The 24,385-nt window shown below is 43.9% G+C and overlaps 1 protein-coding gene across 1 annotated transcript in view; it reads right to left on the reverse strand.

The window, feature by feature from the left end:
* Positions 1-14,541: 14,541 nt before the first annotated feature.
* Positions 14,542-24,385, reverse strand: part of LOC133076365 (protocadherin-8-like) — a 49,084-nt gene continuing 39,240 nt past the window's right edge. Inside the window, 2 exon segments of the mRNA XM_061170914.1 lie at positions 14,542-14,630; positions 15,967-16,169. Of these exon segments, the coding sequence (XP_061026897.1) occupies positions 14,542-14,630; positions 15,967-16,169 (292 nt within the window).

Consider the following 24,385-nt stretch of genomic DNA (forward strand, 5'->3'; position numbering starts at 1 on the left):
CCACAGCCTGTGAAGGTTGAGGTTTGGAGGGAGTACAGAGTTAGAATCAAAGGTTAGTGTGATAACCCAAAAGTCATTTGGCTTGGCTGGGTCTCTTGGCTTCAGGCATTACTCTTGATCTAAAAGAATTACCCACAGTCCTCTCAATCCTTCTCAGGCTCAGGATCCCCCATCCTACATCTCTGGGTCAATGGCATTACCAGTGCATCACCTAAGCATGGTCCCAAGATGATCTAGAGTCATTAGCATGATCCTCAACAGTTTTGCAAGCTCCAACTTCCCTCTACCACGGCCTTGTCACACAGCCATTTCAACTTGCACCTCCTCCTGGTTTGAGCTCTTTTGACGCCAAGTTATAAACTCTCCCCTGGATTATGACAGTTTCCTTGAAGGTCCCAAAGACCACTGTTCAATGGTTCTTTCTGGTGGCCAGCAAAGAATTCTCTCTAGTACCAACAAGGTCATGGACTAGATCTAGATCCAGAACCATCTTTCAAGATCTGGCCTGAAGTGAGCCAAGGAAATACTCCTCTAAGCTGTGTTATTGTCTCTCTTCAAAATGCCCGAGGCCCTAACTATGCCTTGAAGCAGAGTTTCTGCCCTTAGTTCTCCCCTATATTCTCTTTCACCCAAGGTTCATTCTTGCCCATTCCAGAGAACCTTCTCCGAGATTTTTTTTTTTTTTTTTTTCACACACACTGTATTTTATTTTTACAAGAGATAAATAGACCTTCTCCGAGATTTGAGGGCAGCTTTTGTCTTCCATCTTTGGTATAAAACTCTTCAACCCCAAATCCAGATCCTGTCCTTCAATCTCATGCAATTAGAATTTCTGGTGGCCTGAAGTGTCACATCAGAGTTCCTGGGCTTGGTGAGCCAATGACGCATCACCAGAGCCTTCAGTTAGAAACACAAATAGACAGACAGACGACTAACAATGCAATTTAGGTGATACAAAGAGCCAAGTGTGTGGCATAGATTATAAATATCATTATCATTTTTGCAGATAAGAAATAACCTGAATGCTAAAGTAGCCTGTGTTATCTTCCCAACCAGATCTTTGAGGAGGAAGATTAGAAAATGTGTTTATTGTCTTTCTAGAATGTTCCAGGAACTGTTCTAATATTTGTCTCATTTAATTATTACAGTATTACTATGAGCTAGACATCACTGTTGTAATTTTATAAATGAAGAAATAAAGGTTGGCAAATGTAAATATCTTGCGCTAAGTCACTTGACTAATACGTAGCAGGGTGGGTCTATAAACAGCAGGTCTTTCTGACTAATGAAGATGTTAAGTCCATCCTATTAGTGTCTTTCAAAGCCCAAGCCGTGGACTTCCTGAATCAGAAGTACCTGGTTTACCTCTTAAAATGTAGATTCAAGGGCCTCTTCCTGGATCTATAGAATCAGAATCTCCAGGCATGGTTTGACAATCTCTGCAGGAGACTCAGATCCACTAAAGTTTATTTACCAGCATCTATAGCATGCTGGCACCCTCTAAAGTCAAAGGCTGTGTCTCATAAATCTTCCATATCCTGGCAGCATCAAGCACAGAATTGAGCACCTGGTAGGTACCTAATTAAATCCATGTAGAAACAAATTTGTTCAGATGCAACCCTTTTTTTTTCAACTGAGCAACAGTGTCTGTGCAGAGGTTAAGGTGACAAGAGCCTTCCTTATACAAACACAGGGCTACAAAACCAAATACAAAATGAGCTGCCTGGGAGAAAAATAGTCAAGGAAAATTCCAGGGCTTGTCTCACTTTGATTCCTTCCACTGCTCCCATGCTGGTCCCTGGGGAGAGGGGAGCAGAAAGGGGGGTGGCTTCCTGAGCCCCAGTTTGAGTCAAAGCTGCTCTCCTTCATGCCTCTGCACTCCTGAATCTCACTCAAAATTCAAGAAATAACTTTGCCAAATGCTACACAGGAGTACAAAGAAAATATTTACAGAAAATACAAGTAAAACGAAAACAGACTCGTATCTCGGAAACAAATGTGATGATCTCTTTGGCCTTGAGATTTCACAAGGCAGAATGACAGTGAGGAGCTTATGGAACCCAAATCCCCTTCTGAAAAGGAACTACATTTCTGCCCCAAGGGACAAGTACAACATCAAAGGAGCCCTTCTTCCTCTCTCAGATCTTTGTTTCTACATGAATTTTAGGTTAACTAATTTTTTTCCAAAGTAAATACTTATTCCCTTATGCAGAAAAGAGAAAGGCAGGAAAGTGGTTTGACACGGGCCTCCTGCGCGCACAAGGAAACACAGAATGTGGGACCTGCCAAGGAAGGGTTACAGAAGCCAGCCTTTAACGTATCTCCTGAAACCCAAATATCTACAAGAGGGATAGCACTGATTTCCTCTAGTGAGTAGTTTTTAAATTTACATGTCAGCAGGGCCTTAGTAATATATTCAATTAAAATTCAGCCTGATTATTCATTGATTTTACATTTTCCTGCCCTGCTCCTGTCCAGGCAATTTTCTAGCCACTCTCAAATACCTCTCATGCTTCCTGGGAAAAGGCTGATACAAACCAAGAATTCCCAAACAAGAGCTGAAATACAAAGCTAATTATTTCGGGCATGTCTCTGCTATTCCAGCAGGTCTTTATGGGTTCAAGAGAAGTCTTAGGTCTGTTACAAAGGCCAGATTTCAATTTGGGTAATTAGACTTCACCCTACCTTTGAGAGTTCCTCTGACATAGTTTCCTTCCTTTGCTTCCTGAGTCTCTACACATCTGTTTTGTTAATAAGCTTGGTTCCTCCACACTCTACTAGTCTTTTCCGAGTAGTTGGCTCTGAAGGCATTTTCCTGAGTATTTCTCATCAGCAAGATCAGAAGCAACTGTTTCAAATCCTTCAGGACCTGTGTTAATGTCACCTGTCCCAAAAAGCTTTCCCAGCCCCCTTTCCAGCAGAATCAATCTTAGCTTTTTCTCCTATATCCTTCTATCTCTCCTATTAACACACTTACTTCATTCAGCCCCATATGATTGTCAATTGTGTGGCTTTCCTCCCCATTGAAACATAAACCCTTTAGATCACAAACACATCATCTGATTTCTCTCAACAACCTACACAGCCCCTAAGTAGGAGAAGGGGGAAAAAGCTAATGTTTATTAAAGATTTTCAGGTACCAGGCACCTGAAATACTCCTAAATACTAATCCTCCAAACAATTGATCTTAATTTTACAGGTGAAAAAAAAAAAAAAAGGATGTTAAACAAGATGGCTTATCCTACTAAGGTGGATGGAGTCTTCTCCAAACCCACTAAGTCATTTAGTTGATGGGAAGGTAATTTGGAGTTTTTATTTCAAAGACCAGAGACATTAATAAAATTCCTTATCTCTTTTGGATTCAGGCCCTCTATTGTCTGAATTCTGTACTGAATATTATCTATATTGATAATATTCTCAAGTATTATTCCTGAAGTCTTTTCCCTGCTAACCATGGAAGCTACTCCCTTACTGGGTGAGAAGCCAAGGGGTCTCTCTGTTGAGGACAAGCAACTAAAGGAGAGATTCTCTCATCCTATCCCAGGTACTGGTGTTTATTTAGATTCTCCTCCAGCATTACATGAGACAGCTCCCTTGTAGTGGCCAAAAGATGAGACTGACAATTTCAACCCACTTTTCGGAGAGAAAAATTGTGATTTTAAAAAGTTCAGTAGAGTTATTCATGATGAAATACACACGTGAGAGATTACAGCAGGAGTACTGAATGTGGATTGTCACATGGCTGGTTCTCTTCAGATGTTATTTTGGTTGAAAATATTGTTTGACTCCCAGGCTTCAGTATTTCTGTCTCTGAAATATGGCCAGTAGAAGGTGTTGGGTCTGTATCAATTTAGAGGTATTTAAACCAATAACCTAAATCCGATGGTTCTGAAATTTCTTTCCACGATTCTCTCTTTATTATTCTGGGAGGTATGAGATTTGGAAGTATTTTTTTGGACACCATCAACAGTGGAAAAGAAATACATTAGAGGAATGAAGTAGAGGGAAGAGTTATAGGACAACCCCCTGTTGGCTGAGACAGGTGGACAAAAGATGGAGGAAGCAGCAAGAAGCAAGATTACAGGTCAGAGAGCAGAGAGCCAATCCCCTTCTCACCTGCAAGAGCCTTCTCACTTCTGTCTTTGGTGTTGGTGACTGGATAGAATTCTCTGGTTAAAGGGTCTTGGTATCTTCCTGGGAGAAAGAGTGTTTTGTATCCCATGGTAAACATTCAGAACAGGGGAAAGGGCTTCACTTTATCAACTACAGCTGCATCTATAGAAGCAAATTAACAGACATAGATAGACTCTGCCCTTATTAGAAAAGATTGGTGTTGATGATCAGCATATTAATAATGGGACAAATGTGCAGTTATAAATATATGGCAGATACCATAATAATGGTCTGGATTAAGTTTCAAATTAAGTGTTCTATAAATTGCATATGTCTGTGTGGTTATTTCATAATAAATCTCAAATCAGTTGACTGATTTTGACAAAATTTGGTTCATTTATCAAGGGAATAAATTTACATCACATGAAACCCATGAGTCAATGCATCGGATGACAGCCAATAAAAGCTTTCAAAGGGCTCTCTTTTCTATAATTTGTAATTACTTTCAGAGCCTTCATTCTCTTCCCTCTTTAACCACACTGCAAAACACAAGATAAATCTCCCTGTTTTGGTTTATTTCACTATTTTCTACTTCATTCTTCTGCTTAAAAACTTAGCCCGTGAAGCTTAAATTCCTCTACCTGACTTCTGATTGACTAATTGATAAGTAATTATGCAGGGTAAGAACCACAATTCACAGAATCACAAATATCCAGGCATTTTCACAGGGCAGAGGGCAGGAAATGTTATGACACTTACATCTGGGGGGTTAGAGAAAGGATTACCTCTCTCAAGTCAGATGAGGAAACTTCATAGAAACTTCCAGGATTCTGAAATGTGTTTGAAAGATGAGAGCTACAGGTGTCCCTGGCACATGTTTCTGTTTGGGACAAAAGTTCTGATGTGGTCAGGAGAGATATTTAGAGAGCCATCTTAAAAAGGTGGAAGTTGACCAGCTCTGCGTGCTCTAGCTAGTAATCGTGAAGCTTTGGTGTGCCTATGAACCACTGACTGAAGGTCTTATTGAAATGCAGATTCTGAATCAGTAGACCTGAGGTGGTGCTGAGTTCCCACACTTCAAACAAGCTACTGGTGAGGCCCATCGTGCTGGTCCATAGACCACGCTTTAAGGAGTCATCTCTGAGCTATAAGAAATATCAATAGTTTTGTTTTGTTTTAACAGAGCTGTCAAAAGATATGGGGGCCGGGGTGGGGGCAGGGGAATCTGTCAATGGCAACAATAAGTTTCTCAGGAAATGTTGTCTATGGCGTGTGGACAAAGTAAGACCTTTGGTTTTAACCCAACTCTACCATTTAGGGACTCCATTTCTTCATTTAATTAACCTCTTCAGACTCAATTCGCTCGTCTGAAGGAATGGGGATAATGAAAATCAACTTGTAGGGATGGTGATAAGAATTAAATGAGTTGAGGGGTATAAAGAACCTATCACAGCCTCTGCACAAAGCAGATTGTTCAAGATTGTAGGTCTCCTTCCCTTCACCTCAATTACCCCCTTCATCAATTGAGATGTTCAAGCCGAGTTTCAATCGACACCCTTGAAGGAAGTTACAATGAGCATGCTCACTTCAGGGTGAGGACGTTGATGACCCTGAGACTCTACAATGCCTGGCACTGATCCATGGAACTGGAGGGCAGTGATTTCTGGGAGGTGAGCCCCGGATGCATTGGTATTATTCAGGCCCGCCATTGTTGTGAATACATCTATTATGCTCATAGGATAGATCAACAGTCTGGAATCAGGAGCTAATGACAGCTAATAAGTGAATAAACAGTTCAATACTGACATGCACGGCTGCATAAAGATGTTTCCATCAATACTGTTTAGAAAGAGCCTTTTATGCAAATACCTTCCACTTGCACTGTCTTTTGAGAGCTTGCAGTTCTGTTATCACATTTGAGACTTAAAAGACCCCTAGGAGTGAGACTAATCATCCCCATTTTATAAACAGGAAAACCAAGATTCCCCCACCCACGGGGCCCAGGACCAACCCCAGAACCTGGGGCTCCCCTCTAAACAAATCGTTAACTCTGCAGATTCCAACAATAGGCAAGTACCCTTCGTGAGCAAAGTCCTGCACAAGGAAAAAACAAAGCACAATTAAAGACTAGAACATTCAGAAGCATTTGCTTGCAGCTACTCCAACTCCCTCCTTTTATAGATCAGGTCACTAAAGTTCAAAGAAATGCAGCAACTTGCCTAAGTCCTCCCCTGAAAATGGAAATCACATCTGTAAACATTCTATTAATCCTGCGTAGCTGTTTTTAATATTCCACACTCCGGGACACCCCGGGTTCTCATTTTTGTTCCAGATTCTTTCTGACCTGCTATAATTACCAATTAATCTGGGGCCATCACGTACTTATTTTAACAAACATATAAAATCTTGAGATTTCGATCAGAGGAGAGAGCAATCCTCCAATTATCTTTGTCCTCTTTAAGTCAAATATTCTTAGGTGATTCTCTGTTAATGTTTAAGGGTAAGAGATATGGCTAATGCCCCAAAGCCAACCGAGACTGGTGTTGAAAAGGTTCAATTCTGAACTGGTGGGAAGAGTCACATCTACCATCTTCTCAATAATGAATTAGCCAAGGACTGGCCATTCTTTGTGCCATTTCTTCTACTTCCTTAATCAAAGCTGAACAGAATGAATTGCAAGTAAAAAGGGAAAAAAGAAAACATTAAATATGAAAGGCCAACTCACTCACTTATATTTTTAGTTCAAGTGACAGTTTTAAAATTACAAAGTTAAAACCCCTTTGTTAAGTCGGGTTTTAAATGTGCCATTTGTCAAACTTGTACACTTTTACAATTTTTAAAACTACTGTTTTATCATGAAAGGTAAAAATACAAAGTGGTGGTATTATTCTTCATTTCTACCACCGCCATCCTATTTGCATTTGGGGGGCCGTTGTTTTTCTAGGCAGGAAACTGGGCTGTTCTCAGCAAAACGCTTAGACACATTTTCATTCAGGAAGCAAAGGTGTTAGATCATTTTCCAACCCCAGAGCTGTTATTGCTTCACAGAAATAGGGAAAATGATCCTTGCAGCAATCACAGAATTTCATAGCTGAAAGCGACCTGAGAGGTCATCTTGAGCAGCGCCCTCTCTTCACAGATGAGAAGGCTGAGGCCAGAAAGGTGAACAGATTTGCCTGTGTTGCCCAAGCCTGTCCGTGGCCGAGCCTGGCTTAGAGTCCAATTCTCTCCACGCCTGATGAGTGATTTGGCAACACGTCGCAATGCCCTTCCTGACATTACCTTCCCCAGAACCACCAGTACTTTCTGGTTTTGCCCCTCAGGTCTCTTCCCCTCTTCCAGCCAGAGTTAGTAGCTTGACTTATGGAATGACCCTCACCTGGAGACTTGTAGGGTCTTTGTAGAGATGACCGAGAGCAAAACACCTTTTCTGCAAGGTCAAGATAAGGACCAATTCTTTGTTTCGTTATAAAAAGGGATGTGGGTATCTGGGAATAAGAGGTGAGAAAGTAACAGTATCTCAGAGAGAAGAGGAAGCTATGAAGGGAACAAAAGAACCCTCCTCCACCCCCTGCCGAGTCCGCTTTTTTCTCTCCATGATTATCTTCAACAACAACTTTGTAAATCTTCCCTGAGAGAAAAGGAGAAGAAACTAATTTCAGAGTCACTGGGAGGCACTCTGTACGGCTGTGGAATCTGTGCCTCTGAATATAAATAGCTATGGCTGATAGGAAGTAGGTTGAAACTGTCATCAAGCCGAGCAAACAGCACCCAAGTGGATGGATTCTCTGACCACGCTCTGCTTCGGGTCTTGTAAGGGTCTCTGACCAAAGCCCCAAGCTCTCTGCAACCCTCCGTGCTTACATCTTAAATGGAAGCCCCAGTAACACATTTGTAGATGGTCTTATTTAATCCCATCCCCAAGACCCACTAAGGTTGTCCATTTCCATCCTGTCCTGTGATCACAGCCATCCTAAGAGTCAGACCAGCCCTGGTCTGGGCACGAGGAGACACCAGCAGATGAACAAGCACTGACTAAATATAAAGTGCCACCTAATGGAATTGCAGCTCTCAGTCCGAAATTGAAATTTTAATTTTGCTAAAAATGGGTTCTCACCATACAATTCATTATTAATGAAAGAAAAAGCGTGTATTCACATTTGCTAATTATTTTTCTTTCACTCACTTATGGCAAAAAAAAAAAAAAAGCTTTAAACCCTATAATTTGGTCACCAATTAGTCTTTGATTTACCCTGATGTACTTGGGGGGGGGGTTTAATATTAAAAAAGGCTTGCAGCTGAAAATTTACATTTAAAAAGTAATTAATGCCAATTCAATGAAGAAATCCTCCGTTTCTTGCAGAATTACATTGAACTTCAAGCCCTTTTTAAGGATGGAAAGAATTGATCATCAGTTAAGAGGTGCTTCCTTGGTGCCCTGCCGGACAAAGTTCACATGGTGCCTTTCTCCAGGTAAACTGACATCAGAGCCGTTCCCATCTCTGTTAACTTTGTCTCCGTCACTCTTCGTACGTACGTGTGTTGTTACTCAGAAGAGAGCATTTGACTAACGGTTACTGTCAAGTTCCGTTCCTCCCTGTTCCAGCTGAGCGCTTCTCAGAACACACTGTTCTGCTGCTTAGAGACCAGGACAATGATTCAGGCAGAGCCATTCGCATCTCTTGTCAGCTGACGTTCCTCCCGCCCGTCTCCTTTCTCCCCTCCTGCGTTTCCTGAGCCCTCGTACACATAGTCATCTCCCCAGTGTGAACTCACCATCTCATTCTCCATTTCCCTCTGTCACCCCCCAAAACAAGAACCCCTCTTTGGAGCAGGAGGGTGTGGGGCCCAGAAGCAGCTGCCATCCACGGAGCAGTGGTCTAGCTTGCGATGATCGCTCTGTTGTTAGCAGAACCACCATTGTTAGAAAATTAACCTCTGCAAGGTTTTCTGAGCTAGATAAAGGAGGGTATTGGGCAGTCTTTTTACTACTGGACCAAGGAGATGTTCCACCTTCTCTTTTGAACTGACTCTTCCTGGCTTTTGTGTTGGCATAAACTTGAGCAAAATGCAATTTACTGAATTTTTCCCTTAAAAAGAATCTAAATGGGGATATAGTACCTCTGGGAGTTTCCGGCATGTGCAACGTGTATCATTTCATTCTAACACTGTACCGTTCAGATGTAAACACTCAGCTGTCACTTACAGGTCTCCTTATACTTGCAATCCCAACTGGAGTGAAGGGGCAGGATGAAGGGCAGGAATCACTAGTGCATACGGTCTGTAATGTGTCCAGAACGAATGCCAGATCTACAGTGGAGAGTTTCCATGTGGCTTTTGATCAACAGCAAAAGACCAAAAAGAATAAAATCATTTTATCATTGTTTCTGACATCCTCAATTCATGGCAAGTGTGGTCCTGTGCTCCCTGACCTGGCTTCCTGAGTACACATGGATGCATGTACAGGTCACTTCCAGCTACTAAGCAGCGACTCTGGGCCAGGCATTCCGCATACTTTATCTCCACAAATCCCCAAAGGCAATGTTCTGATTCCCATTTTATTGATGAGGAATCTGAGGTTTCTCAAAGAAGTCATTTGCCCAACGTTACTTGGCTCGTGAGTGGCAAAGCTAAAATTCAAACCATTTCTGTCAAGCTCTGGACACTATACTCTAGAGAAACCTGAAAAATAGGATTTATTCAGAGTTACAGTTTACACCAGGATTTGGAACATATGGCCAGTAACCTCTGTACGGATTCTTTACGCAGCTGACCCTTGAACAACACGGGTTTGAACTGTGCAGTCCAGTTACACACAGGATTTTTTCACTAAATGCGTACGTACAGCACTACATAATCAGCAATTGGTTGGATCCCCGGATGCAGAACCATGGATGTGGAAGGCCGACTGTAAAGTTATATGTGGATTTTTGACTACCTGGAGAGTTGGCACCCCCTAACCCCCATGTCGTTCAAGCGTCAACTGTATTTTAAACATCTGAATGGTTTCTAGGTTGTTATTATCTAAAGACGCTGGCAATATAAAGGATTCAGATGTTGCTTTCGGCATCTTCATTCAGGAGCTGTTTGCTGGGTACCTCGATGGAGGGCAAGGCCCTGGCCAGTGGAAAGGGTGGGCTTTATGGGACACAGAGGAACTATTCTTAGTAACTGGGCATCAGTCCTCTCTCTGTAAATCTTTGTCTTCCCCAATTCACCACAGCTTGCATTTCTGAAAAGGCCCACCTTCTGCTCCAAACCCCTCTGCAGAGTAGCAGCCTCCATTCTGTCTGCTCTCTGTGGCTTCAGATCAAAGCATGAGTTCCAGACCTCAAATGAGAGAAGTCTGTACAATTGCTGGGTTCCTACGTTGCCCTCCCAACAAATTTGTTTCAAATCCAGCAGTCGCGGGATGTGGAGCACCCACAGGGAGCCCTGGGTGTCCAGGTCACTCCATTCCACAGTCCTCTCGGCCCCTCTCATTCTGGTCCCGTCCATAAGACAGACCTTCAGCATTCATTCCCTGTGTCAGGGATAGTTCACATCAACTTCTGAGCCTAGGTGTGCAGACCTGCTCTGAACCCTGGCATGATTGGGGCCCCAGGGGCCTCCATGCTCCACAAGCCCTCTTCCCCAGAAGCTGGTATTTTTTCCTTGTACTCGGAGGGCGGGGGTGGGGGGGTGGAGCCTGGTCAGATGTGTTAAGGCCTTCTGGCCCCTGCTACCTCCCACTTGGCTCTCACAATTCCAACCACCACATCTCGGGACCCCACCTCTATGAATGGACTAACTCAGACCCACTGATTGTTGTAGGCATCAGACGCTGATCTTGGATAGTCCAGCAGCTCTCATTAGATGGCTCCTGGCTAATCCCTCATTCCCAGATCTAATGAAAGGTCCTCTCCCAGGGCCAACTCACTCCTACCCCTCATGGCTTCAGTGGCTGCCCAAGCTGCCCCAAACACTTGGCTTCAGGACTTACCTTATTTTCAACTGTTCCCACCTGAACAGGCTTCGATGTCCCTACCACCACTTGAGTTGCCCTTACTCTCAGTGCCACTACAAGAGTGAAGGGAAATGATTGTGTGCCCTCTCTTCGGGCAGCCTGCCATCAGTCAAATAGCCCATTATTAATTAGAGCCATTCACAGTGACCCTATAGTAACCAGGTAAATTTCACCTGGTCACTCTGACTAAACATTGGATGGGGCCCTAGTTCAGGTATTCGGAGGTGTATTTGGAAATATCTAAGGAACGACCGATTTCTTCATGGTTTAATTTCAGTGATTGCCTCCACAGAAACCCAGCAAGAGGCCCAGCCAAGACCACTCAGGTGTGGAGGTCCAGCAATGGTCTCCTCAAGCCACAGGACCCTGTACCTCAGGTACCAGAGGGCATCCACCCAGCCCCCACTGATATGCACAGAGAGGAGCCACCTCATCAGCAGCTCAGCTTTTGAAGCTAAAGAAAACATGAACTGTAGAAATGACATTATTTCTCTAGCAATTTCATCCTCTGCTAGAATAAAAACCAGCACCACCAAAAAGTAGATTTTTCAGCCTCTGTAAGCCTCAAAGACAGGAACCTGATCGCTTACACGACTCACTGGGGCTGACTTGCAGATGCGTGGTGGCACTTGATCCTAACAGCCTCCTTCCCAAGTCACAGGCTGCCTCCTAATGAGTGATACTAAGTGTACTGTTAACTATATCACTTTGTTAATTGCTCAGTCTAAATTAATCATATGTTTGGAAATTTCTCTTGTTTTTCCAAAGGCTCTTGTTACAGCAGACGTAAAAGAATCAGGGTCTCTCTTAATGAGGCCATAACAGTATTCTGTTTTTATGTACTGCCTTACCGCCTACTAACTCAAAAGCTTACTGTGTCCGCACAGGCAGAAGGAAGTACAGGGCCAAGCAATTGCCTGTAAATATAATTGCTGTAGCGATTTAACCTGGTTCAACTGGCTGAAGGAATATTTTCCACAAATAGCAATTTAAAATCTGAATTATATTCATAATGACCTTGGCTCTCAGTGCTTTCCTTGTTTCATTAGATCTCAGCACCTCAGAATAATAATGCCAAAGGACCATATGCTTTTTTCTAAAAGTCCTTTTGCTGCCTCTGTGCCAGCCAAAATCAAATCTCCAGGAAAACTTCTTCTCCCAAAAGGGTGCCAAAAGGAACTATCTGAAGCCAGGGACAGTCTTCCAGATTTAGGCAATGCTTGGGACTGGATTTCGGGATAAGCCAAACAGGTGACCCTTCCCTGCATGTGATGTGAAGGAGGCCAGATGAGAAACCCCAACCAAAATATCACTTCCCTTAATTTAATTTGATGCTGAAATTATAGAATTACTCGAAGGTGTTTTAGTCTCCAGGACAAAGAACACAAGGGGGGAAAACCTGGGGTGAGGAATCAAGAAACCTTGATTGAAGTCCCATCTCTGTCACTTACTAGCTGTGTGACATTGGCAAGTTGCTTCACCAAGCTGAGCCTTGATTCCTTATATGTCCATAGCAATAGTACCAACTCCATGTTAACCCTGTTGCAAGCATTAAATGGAATTGCACTTATAAAGCCCTTAGCTAAGTTCACGGAACATCAGAAGCAACTCAGAAATGTTAACTCTCTTGTTTTTGATGACAATGGCATCAATATTGTTATTACAAATTAGTCAAGGCAGGGTAAGCAGTTAATCTTGACTGCCAACTCACAGGTGAGGAGATTAGCAATAAGGAACTAGACCAATGAGATTTTATAAGCCTAGTACCCTGGACAGCTGCCTTGGTGGCAGACGGGTCAGGTCCAGAGGATGAAGAGTACTATCTCCAAATATCTCCCATCCCTAAGGTTTTGCCTAAGGTCTGAATTCTCAGTACCATTTCAGGGACAGAGCTGAACTATTTCTAACCCAGGTCACTTGTACTAACCACTCCCATCTTCCTGTGGTCTACTCCAAGACAGCAACAATAAAAACAACACAATCAACAGAGGGGAGGCTCTGGTGGATGGAGGATCAGAGTTCTGGGGGCAGTGGGGGAGCAGTAATCCAGAGGGATGGTGGGCCTTGCACAGCTTCTGAGGAGCTTGCAGTGGCCCCACTGCAGAGCTGCAGGCCAAAAGTCAAAGGTATGATCCCATCTGGCTGTGGATCATTGGTGCGTATCTCAGTTGCTGACCTTCTCCCATCAGTACTCTCTCATTTTGGACAACTTAGAGAACAGAAGCACAAAGTGGGGAAAAGGCAGAAGAGAAGTGAAAAGAATCCAGATTCCAGATTCATTAAGTACTCGGTTCTATCACTCATGTTATTTTTTAAATATGGCATTTATTATTAGTGGTACACTGGAACCAAATGGTAAAGATACAAGAAAATGTCACATAGAGAGACATACCAGAAAAGGCAATTACAATACAGTGTTTAAATACTGATAAGATAACACAAGGTGCGTGGGAGCATAAAGAAGGGACAGACAAAAAAATCCAGAAAGATGTTCCTGTAAAAGCAATGTCTCAGCCAGCACCTAAATGATGGTAGGAGATAGCAGGAGAGGCTGAAGTATCAGAGGGTGCCAGGGAGATAGAACATGTATTTGAAGGACCAATAAAGTGCTCATTGTCAGAAGCACCAAAAGAATTTCACTATTCAAAGGCAGAGAAAAAAACTCTAAAAAAATAATAAAGGCCACATGATGTAGAACCTTGTAAAGTGGAAGTATATCATTGCTTTCTCAGCCTATGGAAAACAAATCCGAATGCAATTCCCAGGCATCAATCAGAAGAGTCCAGGTTTTTCAGTGGTAACAAATAATCTCCAAAGCTCAGTAGCTTGGTACACAAACATTTACTTCTTACTTCTACTGAATGCCCACCTTGGAATTACAGACACATGATTGGGGAGGGGGCTTTCTCATTGTGATCACTTGAGGAACTCAAGCCGATGAAAGTTCCATCTCCAAAAATTCTTCAGAGTGACTTAGGTAAGGGGAACAGAACATAGCCATTCAGATCAGGTTCTTAAAGCTTCAGCCTAAAAGTGACATTCATGTTTCTTTGGCCAACACAAATCATACGGCCACATCCAACTTGAAGAGGGCAGAAAAGGGCACCCTACCATGGGCTGAAAGGGAAAAGGACCGGATATGTTACGGTGAACTGCACTAATGACATCTATGCCCCCTTGATCCTTCCTCATGGGTAATTATAAACTAATACTTCCTTACATTGGGTAGAGTAAATAGTTCTTGCCAAAATGCTCTCATAAAACTACTTGAACCACACCAATAGTGAATGCCATAGGCTAACTAAGCCAGCTGCCTGGAGGACTGAAATAGTTTCCAAACAATTCAAGGAAACTCACAGAACATCAATTCCAATGGATTGGTTTGGCTATGACGGACCAATACAGATAATGGACTTCACACTTCACAAGTTAGAGGCCACCAAAGCACTTTCTGAGTCCTTGCGCTCTTCTTCGATCACAGAGCCTCTTTGTGGAGAAGCAGTTCCAAATACTATAAAGGAGGAATATGCATAACTCAACCCAGAATACCATGTATTGTAGAACGGCCTCACTTTGTCTTCAGCACCAAAGTTCATTCTCATCACTCTATTATTATAACTCCAAACTATTAAAAACCTGCTGTAGTGATGACTAACTTCACAAAAGAAATAAGTAACCCAAAAGATTGTGTTTGGTAGGTACATAAACTCATGCATACATGACTGGGCATTTGAAATGTTAGAAAAAGAAATGAGTGCTCTAACATGGTTTTCCCAGGAAGAAATTAGGCTGTGACAAACACCGAAACCTCCCCCTGCTTTCCCTCTTGCCAAGATTTCAGACGGTAAATCCAAGTTCAAGTCCAGCAATTCTTCCTGAATAAAACTGGAATCCAGAATCTTAGCCTAGACCCAAACACTTCACTGAGGTTTCCATTTACCAACTGGCCCTGATCTCAAGCTGTGAGTCAGAAAAAAAAGAAAAAAAGAAGAAAAAGTGCGCTCAGCCAGTGGCCTGCCCTCTGAAACCTCATGGGTGGCTTGGAGCAGTCTTCATTTCCTGCTTTCTTCCCAGGGTGATTTAGCCTTTGGTATTTCTAAAGGTTTGGGAACAGAGATAAAGATTATCTCTCTTCCTGCCCATTTCTCCATCAGTTCCGAGCTATATATCTGGGGTCCAAGACATGTGTGTCCTCATTCTAGATACTGAATTCTGTGTTCACCTTATATATCACTCACTTGCTGCATTTCCTCACCATTTTTTTTTCTTTCTCTCTTCCTTCCTTTTTTTTTTTTTTTCCTCCTCCATTTGAGAGAGGCTGCCAGGCCCTTTTAGAGCACAAAGACAGAAATGAATCTAACTTGAGTACGGAGGCTAATCTCTCTGGAATAATTAAATGAGATAAATGACGCCGGTTGGAACAGCAGTTCCCTAACATGTTGGAGTGCCAAGAGCCACGCAGAGCTGTCACTCAGAAGGATGACTTCTCAGCCACCATCCCGCTGTCCTGCTGTCCTGCCACCCCCCAGCACCATCTCATGAATGTGTATTTGCTGCAGGAGGTGAAAAGACAAGCCCATCCATACTGCTTGGGGCCTAAGACACAGGTATTCCCTTCGAATGAGCTAGCACACTCTAACCCAAGGTGTCAGGTGAGGCATCAAAACTGTGGCAGTGTTGTCTTCCACAAAATGGATGTGGCTCTGTATTCACCGCGAATGCCCGCAGTAGCCAGCAAAGCTGCCTCGGGTACACGATCCTTCTAAATTGGACTATTGTATTCAAGCTGTCATTTTTCATTTTTAAAACCAGGATCCCTTCAGGTAATCAGTAACCTTGAAACGAACTGAACTCTAAAGCACAGGTCTGCCGGATGTCCTCCGGGAGCCTGGAAAAGTTGGTGGAAAATACAAACATCCGTGCCCACACTGGCACTCCTCTGCCAGCTCCCTCGCTATCTCCTTCCATCTTCGCCTTGAATGCTTCACAAAGTTTAGACAGGTTTAGGTTATCACTCAAACACTGCGACTCATACTCGGGGAACTTGTTCCTGTAATGGAGTTCTCAATTTACTGGTCAATTTCACCTTGATTTTGTGTCACTGTTTGCTTTGCTAGCCCTTCAGCTTGTATTACATACTCTAAAAATGTGAAACATTTTCAAATGTTTTAAATATCACAGATAATTTTATTCAGCTCATAATCTCCTCCTGGAACAATAAACAAAAATAATTTTTCTAAAAGGCAACATTGTTCTCTGTGCTTGTCTTTTCATAAATAGCTAAAATCTGCCACCTTCTGGATTTTCCAGGACAGCTAAGACGTAAACTAGCCTTATTTTCTGGATCCCCTGCTTAGATAATCTTCAGCTATGTAGTGACACTGCCATCTAGTGGGCATTTCCCAGACTAGTCATTCAGCAGAAACATAAAAGAAAATGGGTTTTTTAGAGGGAAGCAAATATTCATTTAGTGCAATTTCCTCAAATTACAATTACTAAAAGAAAATGAACCTTATACAACATATTGATATTTGAAACTAAAAGTCAGCATTTATTAAATAAATTTGCAAAAGGAAGATAAAAGGAAGATGTGTATGCTCAAATTAATGCAGCCTTATATGAAAAATGCAATTTCACTTCAAATGGAACAATACACATATTAGAACCATAGTAACTTCATTCATCCTCCACAGTAACCTGAAAGAAGAAGGAGAAATTGAGCTATTTCTCAGTCTTTTTATCTCCTTTGTGTGAGGAATAGATTTAAAACATACTGGTTGTCTAATAGCCCTAATATTGTTAAATATGCAGATACTTCTGCATATTTAACAATTTCTAGGCTCTGCACTTGACCTCTTCCTGGAATTTCCTCCATGCCGGAGGAGAATCCCTTTTGCAGAGCACTGGAGACAATGACTGACAACGTGTTCATTACCCCGCCTCATCCCTGGGAATCTGGCCGCAGTGAGAGCAGCACGTAGGATCAGATGGGTGCCTGCTTGTGATGTTTCAAGGATGTAATTTCATTGCTCTCTCCTCTCACACGTTTTGAAATCTCCCCAGAGTCCTCCTTTGGTGAGATGAAAAGGTTTGGGGGGATTTTTTCCCCCCAGTGTCAGAAACCACCTCTGCAGCTGCAGCTGTGAGCTCCATTTGGGGGGTTGTCAGGAATTTGACAAACTATCTCAGTGGCTGTAAATCTACTTTGTGCTGAAATGCAGTGAAGTGCCGACTGTAGATTCGCCATGTGGTACCAAATTTAGTTTCAGAAAATCAAAACCGGTTTAAAGTTTTTTTACTGACTGAAGGGAATGGGAGCCTCCCTCTCCCCATCCTTCTTCATTCCTTCTTTTCCTCCCTTCAAGGCACCTAGTCCCCCTCCTCTTCCCATGCGCTCCAGTCCTAAACAAGGACCCCGAATCTCTTCTTTTCACTGTGACCATTTGATGCTGGAGGTGAGCACTGATGGGCTTGCCCTTTACGATGTACAGATAACCTCAGGTCATTGGTCAACCCCAAACAGGTGGCCCCAGAGAAGGTTTTCCCCTCGGTGCCAAGGGTCTCATTAATCCTTATTTATTTTGTTTGTTGTTTATTGGGGGGGATGAGGGGAGGTGGGAAAGGATTGAGGTTGAACATGAAAAATAAGTTGATCTGATCACCCCAGAGAAAGAAATACCACATCTGAAGCCAGCCTCCGAGCTCACAACACTTTAAAATTTGGCACTCCAAGCAGCAGAGGCCTGGTCTGGCCCAACTCCCAAGCCGTTTGGGAACCAGAGCAAAGGATTTCAGTAATGCTTCTGGCTAGGATATTATTAGCAAGACCATCTCCAGGCTGATATTGATCACAGAGGAACTACTACAGGGTATTCATTCCTCTCTCTCCTTCCTCTCTCCCCATGGCCATCCCCAGATCAGATTTGAAGGGGGATAAAAGTGCCAGCAGACTGGGGGTAGGGGATGAGGAAGGGGGCCCCAGGGCTTGGGTGACATTCTGACTGCACATAAATGAGGTTTTGAGTTTTAGCTTCTGCCTGCTGGCACCTTCCCTGACATGGCTTGAGCTTTCTGATCTCTGGGGCCAACGTCTTCACAAAGCTGCTTAGCTTATCAACCCCTCCAAATAGAAAAATAAAACAGAGGTCCGAACATGATTTCAGTTCGCTAAATCTTAGACGCTATTCCAGCTCTCAGCTATCAGATCAATTAGCTGTTACAATAGAGATTAGAGACACAAGCTGGAGGCAAGAATGTGTTCTGTGGACGAGAAACCACAAGAGCAGCTGCCCACAGTGGGCTGAGCTAATGGCAAGAAGAGGATTTAGGGCCTCAGAAAGTGCTTTTGCTGGAGACACCATGAAGCTATAGAAAAATACTTTGCTAATGTATAACATAAATACACCCTGATCATTCTTCTATGCCAAACTCTGTGCTAAACACCAAAGATTCAAAAGAGCCAGGAAGGTTCAAAGGGCTCTCAAGCTAGAAGGAGACACAGCACTTACATAACTAGCTGTGGAGCAACAGGGTAAATAGAAAAAGCAAAGTCTATGGGAGTAAAAAGGACAAAGGAATTCATTGTTCTGGGAAGGGTCAGGGAAAATCTTACAGAAAAGGTGACATCTATAGGGGCTTGAGGAACAAGAGACGGGAAGGGAGGTGATGGCAATGCAGGAAAAGGCTCCGGGCAAAGGTGGGGAGGCCCAGGCGACCATGCAGGTCCAGGGAACTGAGCGGAGTCCGTGTTATGGGTGCTAGGCCTGCAGCAGTGGGGTGGTCCGTATTGGCTGGAAACTGTCTTGCCAAGAAGTAGGCAATGGGAAGCTGGCAGAACTCTTTAAGCAAGGAAGCACTGTAGAGATGAACTTTGGCAGTGGTGATAAGAAAGATGAAAGAGGAAAAAAGAGACAGACAGACCAGGTAAGAGGTTATTGCAGTGGTCCAAGTGAGAGATGGTAAGATCCTTAACTGTGGACAAAGAATTAGAGATGAAAAGCAAGACAGAGATTTGGGAGAGAAATCTGAAGCCGAATTTAAAGAATCTATTGGAAATGAGGGAAAAGGACAAGGTGACTAACTTGGGTAGAACGGGCAGCAGGGGCGGTGATGTCATACCTTAAGAGTCATAATGAATTTGGGTTCAGATGTGATGAGCTTGTAGGGCATGTCGGACATTCGCTGGGAAACTAGAATTAGAGCTCTGGAGGTCAGATGAAGGGCTGATAGTACAGATTTGATCCTAGAAAAACATCATCTAATAAGGGCATGAATCTTTGAGTGTTTTGTTCACCGGTACATTCCACGCCTAGAGCAGTGCTTGACACATAGTAGGTGCTCAGTAAATATTTGTTGAACAAATGAATGAACTTGATGATCATCTATCTGTGGGGTTAGCTGAGTACACTGGAAATGGGTGAGATTTCTGACAGGGTGGAGAGCAAGGATACAGTGCAATCAAGAAGGGCATAGGAAGTACATACAGGATAGTTTCAGGAAGCTTGCTGTGAAGAGAAGGAGAGAGAAAGGGCTGTCCCTTGAGGTTTCTTTAAGATAGGCACCATGTAGGCTTCATTCATCAGTGACCTAGCAACCACAGAGTTCCATCAGATAGTTCAAATAAGAGACTTAATGATAAGGCTGTTTGTAGAGGTCCAGGCACAATAAATGGGACCATGAGGAGTGGCATGGCACGAAGAGCTGAAGCAGCAGGAAGCCACTGACATCCCCGGATCTGAAGGGGCAACAGGAAGAAACAGTGTTGCCAGAAATGGAGCCCTGAAGCAGGAACCATCAGGCTGGAGCTGTAGTGGTGGAAGAACAGAGCCATCACCAGACCGTGGTGCCAAAGCGGAGACTCAGTGGGGGAGAAAAATTCTCATCTACCTTTTCTCCCACCCTCTAATCTCTTGCCAACACTTCCCATTGGCAGAACCCAACTGGTAACCAAAGGGCAAGGGTGGGGTCAGCCTCCTGGGGGGCAGAGCAGGACTGGGAAGGGAAGAAATGGAACCTGGCAGGAGAGGGGGGCATGCCAGGCATGATGGAGAGTTACCAGCACAGAGACTGAAGAAAAATAGTCAGGAAAGATGGAGAGCTTGTAGGTACCGGAATGAGTGGAGATACTTGCTGGAGTTCGGGGACCTTCCAATGAGGTGGCAGAATAAGGAGGGCAGGTGGTCAAGATAAGGGAGATTTTGATGACACCAAGCACATGACCCTCCTAAGTGCTCTTCTCCAGATTCCAGAAGTAACTGCTGCACTGAGATCTCCCTCCTGGTGTCCCAGATGACACTGATACCGTGGGTTGCAGGCATTTGGTTCAACTGGCTCATTCCAGGCTCCCCTCTGGGTGTATTCTAAAAGGCTCTTCTTTCCTCTGATACCACTACTGCCTGCTATCTCTCTAGAGCCCACACATGCTGTATCTTCAGAGTGAGACAAGGAAGAAGCAGAAACCTCCAAAAGCACTTCTGCCACTGCAGATCTGAAAGCTGAGGTTCTACTAGCTTTAAGCTAGTCGATCCACAGCAAACATCTGTCTGAAGCCCAGAATGCCAGATGTGGAAACAGGCGCCCTGCTTCAGTTGCTTTAGATGTCCTGACAAGAAGTCTAGAAAATCACTGTATCACCATTCCTCATTTAGGGATGCAGGAACTGAAGCTGAATATTATTAAGAAAGTTGTCCAAGGTCACCCTTGAACAATCTGGCTGCAGAGCCCTTGCTTGGAGTCAGTTCTTTCATGTAAGTCATATTCACCAAGCACCTAGAATGTGCCAGGTACAGCTGTGGACACTGGGAAATGAAAAACGAACAAGGCAGACAGATTCCCCTCCTTCCCAGAGTTCACAGTCTAGGTGGGGCCGACAGACTGCAAGCACGAAAGCAAGCATAAATCAATGTGAGCTTCTCCGATAGTGATCAGGCTCTTTTCCCAGAGCCTTGCCGGAACACTTGGACACACTCCTATGCCGAACTCCAAATATCCATGATCACAACACAGAACCCTGATTGTTAAGAAGGCAACACACCCACACAGCAGGCCCGTCTGCTGTGTTTGCACTGCACCTCCCCACCAAGCCCTTGAAACGTGTTAAATCATCACTGCCATTCCACTTCGAGCGCATTTCTCTTTTATTTTAATCCTATTATAGAAGTTTTGATAGCAACCTGCTGTTAGAGTACATCTAACTATGTTAAAGCTCCCCGGGCCCTGAACATGAAAGAACCTCTTCAGAACACACGCTAGGACAGTCTACCTTGTTAGCATGGAAATGAAAATAAAAAGAGCTGCTCTGGGGCAAAGAGGTGGAGGCAGGTATTCTAACACCAACACTGAGGACCATCTCTCCTTGTTCTCGCCTTCATGCTTCGGGTGGTGGAGGCCGGATGGCGAGGATCCTTTTCTGTATACTGCCTGGTGCCTGGTGCTTGGTTTCAAGCCCTGATGACTAGTAATATAACTTGCCACCCTTGTAGCTAAAGGTCATCTCTGTTGCTTTTATGCCCTGGTTGCTTTTTGGTGCAAGGGAATCAGTAGCCAGGATAACCTACAGGTTCCCTCCTGAACTTCGATGGTGTTTCATTAATGAAATGGAAATATATATAATTTAAATATGCAGGCGAACATCTCCCTTTATCTGCGGTTATGCAAATGGGAGCAGCCCCGGTGTGGCCCGAGTAACAGCTTCCCGGAGAATATTGCATTCATAGTCCTTAAATGAAGTTCCACTTGTGGCTTGCCACAGGAATGTGTATTTTGATTAATTATTTCACTCCAGAGAATAACAATACTCAGGTCATCCTTTCTTGGGAGTACAAATTAGAACACATCCAAGGCACCAGAGCCTTCTGGGCCTCAGTGTGCGTGCCCAGGAGAATACAGAATGGATGCTGTAAATAAAATTAATAATTGAAGTCCATCTGAATATAAGATGGATAGACTTGGTGGTGGTGGTGGTGGAGGCGATGATCATTAGCCAGCCTTCACGTGTTCTGAAAGGCCAACCCCTGGGAAGATGGTATGTAACAATCAGGGGTTCCTGGAAGGATGATGCCTTTTTTAGGATGTTTTGGGCCCGTGGTCCAATGTCAGGTCTCAGTGTATGTTCAGGAGTCAATATAAAGAGTTAAAATCATTAACATCTTCTAAATATTGTTTATGGATTCTTTTTATACTAAGAACAAAAGTTGCACCAAGGAGATAAGAGCAGATTGTTTTCAAGAGAGTTTGGCCAAATCATCTCCATATGTGTGGGTGGGTGTGTATGTGTGCCTGCAACCACAAGATTCCTCACTGATATGGGAGGATACAACTCATCCCCTTAAAGAAAAACATACTGAGTCAATCCCTCAAACCGGGGGTTATATATTTAACAGCCACCCAGGCATGTGGCCTTCAGAAAGGACCCTGGCCTTACCAATACATTTGTCATGAACACAAGACCTGCATTTGCTCAGTCGAGGCTCTCCTGCAGATGGGAGCATCTACTTACTTAATAACAAGCTCTCACTACTAAGTATACTTCAGGGACCCTGCGCTAAGTGTTAGTGATCCCTAGAAGAAAAAGGTATGGCCCCTGCCCTCAAGGAGCTCAGAATGTAGTAGAGGAAACAAAACACATACAAAAACATAATACACAGTAGAAAGCATAACTGCCCTAATAGGCTTATGCACAAAGAGTTACAGGAGTTGAGAAGATGGAGAATTATTTATAGCTGGAGGAAACAGAGAATCTTCATGGAAGAGGTTGTATTTTAAATGAGGCTTGAAGAATAGATGGGATTTAGACATTGTTATGGACTGAATGTCTGTGTCCCCCGCAAATTCATATGTTGAAGCCTTAACCCGAACCCCCCATGATAGTATTTGCAGGTGGGGCCTTTGGTGGGTAATTAGATGTTGATGAGGTCATGAGGGTGGGGCTGCCGTGATGGGATTAGTGTCCTTAGAACAGGAAGAGCCCAGAGCTCTCTCTCTCTCCACCTTATGAGGACACACAGCAAGAAGGCAGCTGTCTGCAAGGCAGGAACCAAATCTGCTGGACTTTGATCTTGGATTTCTCAGTCTCCAGAATCTTTAAGAAGTAAATATCTATTGTTTAAGGCACCCAGTCGATGGTATTTTGTTCCAGCAGCCCTAGCAGACTAAGACAGACGTGGACAGTCAGGAAAATGAGCATCCCAGGAGAAGGACCAACGGAAGCAACAACACAGAAATGGGAATGTACGGGGCAGATTCAGAGAGCGGTTCAGCTTGTCTGCATCACAGGACTCGTGAAGCCTGGTAATCAGAGATGCAACTGGGAAGGTGGATTGGGGTCAGATTGTGATAAGCCATGAATGCCAGGGGAAGGCATTTGACCTGACCCTGGAGAACTTGGAGCACAGTCAAAAATTATTTCAGCGAGAGAGTAACATGATCAGAGCTTCAACATCCATCAACTCAACCATATTTTCACCTTAACAGGTAATGGTGGCAGCAAACTGGCCCCAGAGTGCCAAGCTCAGCTGCATAAGGTCAGGCAGGGGGTTGCTTGTGCCCCCGCACCTGAGCCGGGAGAAATAACCGCTTATTCAGGCTGTCAGTCACTGAGTCACTCAAAGCACCCTCTGCGTGGGAACGACAGTGAACACTTCTCCTACTTAGTACTTAGCAGCAGGATCTGCCCTGCCCCACAGCTGTCATCTGGGACCAGGACAAAGAAGAAGCTTAAGAGGATCTGAGAGAGAAGTCTGTAGACGCTCCCATTTTTACTGGCTGTTTCCGTGAGCTTGGCTGACCGTGCTGGTCAATGCTGATTTTTTTCTGCATGAAATAGAAAAGCAGAACTCTGTTGATTTTGTGTTTTATGGCTGATCGATGGGGGTCAGAGTGAGGGCTTTGAGACATGCCGAGGGGGAGGAACCGTGCTGCTTTTGATGGCCTCATTTGCGTCGTGTCTTCTTCTGGGAAAGAGGAAGGTCAAGGTGAATCCCTCTTTCAGACTCAGATGACTCCGGCGACGTCACCCCTGGGCAGAAGAGGCAATGGTGCGGGCGTTTCCAGCCGGGCCGAGCGAGGTGAGGTGACATTTAAGGGCTTTGAAGAAAAGCTGCACTTTTAGCAGAGGGACCCCAGACTGCACCTGCGTTTCTGCAGGCTCTTCACTTGCTTTTTATATCCTTGCCGGCTGTCTCTGGAATTGCTGAAAGGTGGAAAATCTGCACATTCCTTAGGCGTTTGGAAAGACAGCCAGGGCAGGGAAGAAAGTGGTGAGAACGA

This window comes from Eubalaena glacialis, chromosome 16, assembly GCF_028564815.1.
Source record: "Eubalaena glacialis isolate mEubGla1 chromosome 16, mEubGla1.1.hap2.+ XY, whole genome shotgun sequence".
In the NCBI taxonomy this organism is placed as follows: Eukaryota; Metazoa; Chordata; class Mammalia; order Artiodactyla; family Balaenidae; genus Eubalaena; species Eubalaena glacialis.